Source organism: Oncorhynchus mykiss, chromosome 10 (assembly GCF_013265735.2).
Source record: "Oncorhynchus mykiss isolate Arlee chromosome 10, USDA_OmykA_1.1, whole genome shotgun sequence".
Classification (NCBI taxonomy): domain Eukaryota; kingdom Metazoa; phylum Chordata; class Actinopteri; order Salmoniformes; family Salmonidae; genus Oncorhynchus; species Oncorhynchus mykiss.
In genome coordinates, this window is record NC_048574.1 from 84,654,407 (window position 1) to 84,661,944 (window position 7,538).

The following is a 7,538-nucleotide window of genomic DNA, read 5'->3' on the forward strand; positions in this document are numbered from 1 at the left end:
GTGGGAAAAAAGGAGGGGGGTGGGCATTTGGGACCTAAACCGTCTGTCAATCAGTGAGCACTGACATCATCTACCAACTCGCACAGTCTCAAGTCAGAATTAGATTCTAATATATTTTTTTATATATTCATTAAGTGTTTTAAAGTTGAGTTTAGGCCCTCCAATTGAGCACACACACACTAATAGCTGGTTCTCACACATGACAGTAACTATATCAACTGGTGCGGTATATATATATATATATATGTGGTATCAATTAACACGGGTCAGAACACCCCACCCTCTCTATCTCCTCTCTCTCTTCTCCCGCTCCCCGGGGTGAGTTTAAATGCGAACAGCACGTGGATTTCACAATCCTCTCGAGCAGGACGCTCCGTGTAGCAGCTCGAGGATGCAGCAGGGAGGAGGACATTTACTACCCGCCGAGGACGCGTGGATGGGATCTAACTGATTTGTCCTGCTTGGTGATTAAGTTATGTCGAATCGTAACACCTTTGACAGTTTGTCTTCGGAGTATTTTTGAATATTTTTCTGATTTTAGTCCGTTTCTGTCTCGGAGCGGATTGGAGATGACAACGCTGAATGTAAGAGGCAGGTGGGAGAGAGAGAGAAAGGGCTGAGAGAGAGGGGAAAGGGACCGTGTGATTTCAACGGTTTTCTCCAAAGACATGTGAAATATAACTAACCCTTCGCGGATGTGTGCTAGCGAATAACACATATTATTTCCCTGAATTTTTTATTTTCTTTTGTTTTTACCCTCGTGCATGAGTGATTCATTAAAATAATGGATTTCTTGAATTTCTCCGGGGTGGTGGACGAGCGGAATACCACATTCCCCAACTCATCGGCTACCGGGGACAGTGAGTACTCTCTCCTCTCCATAACCGGACTGACGGTAGTCGTCGGCTTTCTCATCCTGTTTACCATTGTGGGCAACGTGCTGGTGGTCATCGCCGTGTTGACCAGCCGCGCTCTCAAACCGCCGCAGAACCTCTTTCTGGTGTCCCTGGCCAGCGCGGACATCCTAGTGGCTACTCTCGTCATGCCTTTCTCTTTAGCTAACGAACTCATGGGCTACTGGTTCTTCGGGAAAGTTTGGTGCGACATCTACTTGGCGTTGGACGTTCTCTTTTGCACGTCGTCTATAGTTCACCTGTGCGCTATCAGTCTCGATCGTTACTGGTCGATCACCCAGGCGATAGAATACAACCAGAAGCGGACGCCTACACGGCTAAACGGGATGATCGTGGTGGTCTGGCTGATCTCGGCCGTTATTTCCTTTCCGCCGTTGATCTCCATGGACAGGAGCAGCGGAGGGGAGATCAGTCCTCAGTGTCGGCTGAACGATGAGACCTGGTATATTCTCTACTCCAGCATAGGATCCTTCTTCGCTCCCTGCGTTATCATGATACTAGTGTACATCAGGTGAGTTGACTTCCCCCCCTTTACTTAAACCCTCCTAATCTAGTGCACTTCCTAGTGCATGTCTGAAATTGTACCCTGGTCCTTTATGTAGTATATTATCTAGTGTGTGTCTGAAATGGTACACTTTTCTCCAAATGTAGTGCACTTCCTAGTGCATGTCTGAAATTGTACCCTGTTCCCCTATCTAGTATACCATCTAGTGTGTAGGGCTAAATGGAACCCTGTTCCCCTATCTAGTATACTATCTAGTGTGCAGCGCTAAATGGAACCCTGTTCCCATATGTAGTATACTATCTAGTGTGTAGCGCTAAATGGAACCCTGTTCCCCTATCTAGTATACTATCTAGTGTGTAGCACTAAATGGAACCCTGTTCCCCTATATAGTATACTATCTAGTGTGTAGCGCTAAATGGAACCCTGTATCCCTTATGTAGTATACTATCTAGTGTGTAGCACTAAATGGAACCCTGTTCCCCTATCTAGTATACTATCTAGTGTGTAGTGTGACTAAATGTAAGTGATTCATCTTCTTCTGATCAGGATCTACCAGGTTGCTAAGACGCGGACGAGGACCATGTCGGAGAAGAAGAGAGAGGTGGAGGACAACGGAACTGCCCCGTTACATTTTAACGGGTTAGGGCAGGGGGGCGAGGAGGAGGGGTGCGGAGGGTCTCTGAAGGAAAACGGTGGGGGCGGAGGGGTTGCCCGGGAGAACGGGCACTGCCAGAGCCAGCAGAAGACGCCGGTGCCACAGGGGATGTTACCCAACGAACCCAAATTAACCCCCGACCCTGACGATGGAGACGACTTTGACGACAGCAGCTCGTCGGACGAAAAACCCACATCCGCCAAAAAACATTCCTCTTCCTCTTCCTCTTCCCATCAGCATCAACACCACCACCACCACCACCACCACCACCATCACCATGACGACAAGAAGGATTCCAAACCTTCAGAGAGAAGGAAGTCCACAGGAAGCAGGAAGAGCAGCTTGGCTTCGTCCAAACGCTCAGAGAGCAAGAAGTCGCGTGCCAGCTCTAAGTCCATCGAGCTGTTTTCGTCCCGTAGGAAACGGCGGAGCACCGTCAACAGGAACAAAATAACAGCGGCGAGGGAGAAGAGGTTTACCTTCGTCTTGGCGGTGGTGATGGGCGTCTTCGTGATCTGCTGGTTCCCCTTCTTCTTCAGCTACAGGTATTCTACTGGTTTCTACTGTGTTTCTACTGTGTTTCTACTGTGTTTCTACTGCTTTCTACTATGTTTCTACTGGTTTCTACTGTGTTTCTACTGTGTTTCTACTGTGTTTCTACTGTGTTTCTGTGTTTCTACTGGTTTCTACTGTGTTTCTACTGTATTTCTACTGGTTTCTACTGTGTTTCTGTGTTTCTACTGGTTTCTATTGTGTTTCTAATGTGTTTCTACTGTGTTTCTACTGTGTTTCTACTGGTTTCTACTGTGTTTCTACTGTGTTTCTACTGTGTTTATGTGTTCCTACTGGTTTCTACTGGTTTCTATTGCGTTTCTGTGTTTCTACTGTGTTTCTACTGTGTTTCTACTGGTTTCTACTGTGTTTCTACTGGTTCCTACTGTGGTTCTACTGGTTTCTACTGTATTTCTACTGTGTTTTTCCTTTTTTCTGTGTTTCTACTGTTTTCTACTGGTTTCTACTCTGTTTCTACTGTGTTTCTACTGTGTTTCTGTGTTTCTACTGGTTTCTACTGGTTTCTATTGTGTTTCTGTGTTTCAACTAGTTTCTACTGTGTTTCTACTGGTTTCTACTGTGTTTCTACTGGTTTCTACTGTGTTTCTGTGTTTCTACTGTGTTTCTACTGTGTTTCTGTGTTCTACTGTGTTTCTGTGTTCTACCGTGTTTCTACTGATTCTACTGGTTTCTGTGTTTCTACTGTGTTTCTGTGTTCTACTGTGTTTCTCCTTTTTTCTGTGTTTCTACTGTTTTCTACTGGTTTCTACTCTGTTTCTACTGTGTTTCTACTGTGTTTCTGTGTTTCTACTGGTTTCTACTGGTTTCTACTGTGTTTCTACTGTGTTTCTACTGGTTTCTACTGTGTTTGTGTTTCTACTGGTTTCTGTGTTTGTGTTTCTACTGTGCTTCTACTGTGTTTCTGTGTTCTACTGTGTTTCCCCTTTTTTCTGTGTTTCTACTGTTTTCTACTGTGTTTCTACTGTGTTTCTACTGTGTTTCTGTGTTTCTACTGTTTTCTACTGGTTTCTACTCTGTTTCTACTGTGTTTCTACTGTGTTTCTGTGTTTCTACTGGTTTCTACTCTGTTTCTACTGTGTTTCTACTGTGTTTCTGGGTTTCTACTGGTTTCTACTCTGTTTCTACTGTGTTTCTACTGTGTTTCTGTGTTTCTACTGTTTTCTACTGGTTTCTACTCTGTTTCTACTCTGTTTCTACTGTGTTTCTGTGTTTCTACTGGTTTCTACTCTGTTTCTACTGTGTTTCTACTGTGTTTCTGGGTTTCTACTGGTTTCTACTCTGTTTCTACTGTGTTTCTACTGTGTTTCTGTGTTTCTACTGTTTTCTACTGGTTTCTACTCTGTTTCTACTCTGTTTCTACTGTGTTTCTGGGTTTCTACTGGTTTCTACTCTGTTTCTACTGTGTTTCTACTGTGTTTCTGTGTTTCTACTGTTTTCTACTGGTTTCTACTCTGTTTCTACTCTGTTTCTACTGTGTTTCTGTGTTTCTACTGTGTTTCTTCTGGTTTCTACTGTGTTTCTGTGTTTCTGTGTTTCTATTGTGTTTCTGTGTTTCTATTGTGTTTCTGTGTTCTACTGGTTTCTGTGTTTCTACCGTGTGTCTGTGTTCTACTGGTTTTTGTGTTTCTACTGTGTTTCTACTGTGTTTCTGTGTTCTACCGTGTTTCTACTGATTCTACTGGTTTCTGTGTTTCTACTGTGTTTCTGTGTTCTACTGTGTTTCTGTGTTCTACTGTGTTTCTACTGATTCTACTGGTTTCTACTGTGTTTTTACTGATTCTACTGGTTTCTACTGTTTTTCTACTGTGTTTCTACTGGTTTCTACTCTGTATTTCTACTATGTATTCTACACAGTAATACTGTAATACAAAGTTTTCCAAAGCTCCCGAGTTCTGTAACATCTTTCCCCATCAGGTAAGAGGAGCAGACACCATTGAGCCAATTGTTTGTCTCGCATCACTCGTTGTTTACCTGGAGTTTGCTGTTTTCTTAGCTTCTTAAGTCATATGATTGTGGTTTTTTTTTTACTTGTAAGGTCGATGTGGTGAGATTTCACTCTAAGGTCGTGTCCATCTATATTTAGTAGGGTCCTTTGTAGAGATCCGGGCGGTGGCATTTGGGACGATAACTAAATACTTATAAAATATATTTATTTGACTACAGCCAGGTGGTGGCCAACTGTTAGTTTGATTGTATGGGATTGATTGATTGATTAATTGATCGTATTTGATCTGCTTTACAGCCTGTATGGAGTGTGCCGGGCGCCGTGTGAGATCCCCCAGTCTCTTTTTAAGTTCTTCTTCTGGATAGGCTACGTCAACAGCTCCCTCAACCCCGTCATCTACACCATCTTCAACCAGGACTTCAGACGAGCATTCCAGAAGATTCTAGTCTGCAAGTCAGGGAAGAGGTCTTTCTGAACGTGGATAGTCCAACAGTATATACTGTACAGTACATGGACCTATATACAAGTCAGGGAAGAGGTCTTTCTGAACGTGGATAGTCCAACAGTATATACTGTACAGTACATGGACCTATATACAAGTCATGGAAGAGGTTCTCCTGATGGGGAAGTCACATGGACCCTAATGCTTTCTCCATTCACATGGACCCTAAAGACCTTGATGGTTTCCCTAGTCACATGGACCCTAATCCTTTCCCTAGTCACATGGACCCTAATGCTTTCCCTAGTCACATGGACCCTAATCGTTTCCCTAGTCACATGGACCCTAATGACCCTAATCCTTTCCCTAGTCACATGGACCCTAATGCTTTCCTTAGTCACATGGACACTAATGCTTTCTCTAGTCACATGGACCCTAATGCTTTCCCTAGTCACATGGACCCTAATGCTTTCCCTAGTCACATGGACCCTAATGCTTTCCCTAGTCACATGGACCCTAATGCTTTCCCTAGTCACATGGACCCTAATCCTTTCCCTAGTCACATGGACCCTAATGCTTTCCCTAGTCACATGGACCCTAATGCTTTCCCTAGTCACATGGACCCTAATGCTTTCCCTAGTCACATGGACCCTAATCCTTTCCCTAGTCACATGGACCCTAATGCTTTCCCTAGTCACATGGACCCTAATGCTTTCCCTAGTCACATGGACCCTAATGCTTTCCCTAGTCACATGGACCCTAATGCTTTCCCTAGTCACATGGACCCCAATGCTTTCCCTAGTCACATGGACCAATATACATTGGGCTGTATTTAAAATGCCAACATATTCTCTATGAAGGTCTTATGGATTCACATGTGACCTGGCAGAGGAAGGATATCAAGGATCTGGAAAATAGTCTGTATGGAGGAATGGTCTAAGATTCCTCCCAATGTGTTCTCCAATCTTATCATTTATTTTTGATTTATTTAACCTTTTGTTATCAGGGAGTCACACTGAGACCAAGGTCTCTTTTACAGATGAGCGCCGAAATACAGAAATACACACATCAATATGAATACAAAATATACAAACACATTCATCAGTAATCAGGTCCACAATCAGCTTTCTGAATTGACCTAGAGACACCAGAGCCACAAATAAGGTGCAAGAAAACTAAAAGCTGATTTACTTAAAGTCAGTAGAGACCATAGGAATTTCCAGAGTTAACCATCCCTGAGACCAGGTGTAGTAAGTCGTATGTCTGAATTTTAGTAAAGATGTACAGTGGGACATTTTTGTAAATGTGCTCTTTTTATAAATGAAAACATAGCGATGTATCAATCTCTGTGACATCACCATCTTCCCGGTTAGAGAATGCAGCCATGACATCACAGAGGGCCAACCAACTTCCCGGTTAGAGAATGCAGCGATGACATCACAGAGGGCCAACCAACTTCCCAGTTAGAGAATGCAGCATAGAGTACTAAAATTGTCGGCCATTTTTAAATTCGGTGTGCTATGATAAACTGCATCTATCAGCTATAATGAAGTGGCAGTTGATTTAATATTGATGATGTTGCCATAGTCTATCCCCTATAGGAATGTTGATTGAATAAGCTGCTTTCTACTATGTAGAGAGAGGCGGGACCTAGTTCTATAAAATAAGCCAATTTTTAGTCTCAGCTTCTTTACTAACTCATCAATATGCTTTTTAAAAGACAGCTTTTCATCTATCCAGATGCCCAGACATTTGTAAGCAGGGACACGATCAATATGGACACCATCCAAAGGACATTAAATCATCAGAGTTATTTTGACACTCTCTAGAGAACAACATATAATGAGTTTTACCTGCATTCAATACTAATTTCAGGTCAATCAAGTTTTTCTGTAATACAATGAAGGCAGACTGTAGTTCAGTTAGAGCCTGGTCAACCGTCGGGGGGCAATAGAATGCACAACAGCATCACCGGCATACAAGTGCAGGTTACAAGTCGATATTGTTAATTAATGTAAACAGTAACAAGAATAGGACCCAGAATCGATCCCTGCGGGACACCTTTCGTAATTATCCAGGAAACCTGATTGAACATGAGTGCCACTGAAACATTGTCTATTTATACAGTGACTACAAGAACTATTGGAGAGAGAACCACTGAAACATTGTCTATTTATACAGTGACTACAATTACTATTGCAGAGAGAACCACTGAAACATTGTCTATTTATACAGTGACTACAAGCCATGGACTATTGCAGAGAGAACCACTGAAACATTGTCTATTTATACAGTGACTACAATAACTATTGGACAGAGAACCACTGAAACATTGTCTATTTATACAGTGACTACAATAACTATTGGAGAGAGAACCACTGAAACATTGTCTATTTATACAGTGACTACAATAACTATTGGAGAGAGAACCACTGAAACATTGTCTATTTATACAGTGACTACAATAACTATTGGACAGAGAACCACTGAAACATTGTCTATTTATA

At 42.5% G+C, this 7,538-nt stretch overlaps 1 protein-coding gene across 1 annotated transcript; it reads left to right on the forward strand.

Annotated features, from left to right (window-relative positions):
- The first annotated feature begins 376 nt into the window (after nt 1-376).
- LOC110514534 (alpha-2C adrenergic receptor-like) lies at nt 377-5,972 on the forward strand. Its single transcript, XM_036934593.1, has 3 exons — nt 377-1,425; nt 1,966-2,619; nt 4,890-5,972. The coding sequence occupies exons 1-3, from the start codon at nt 785-787 to the stop codon at nt 5,065-5,067; spliced, it is 1,473 nt and encodes a 490-aa protein (XP_036790488.1). The 5' UTR covers nt 377-784; the 3' UTR covers nt 5,068-5,972.
- Nucleotides 5,973-7,538: the final 1,566 nt, after the last annotated feature.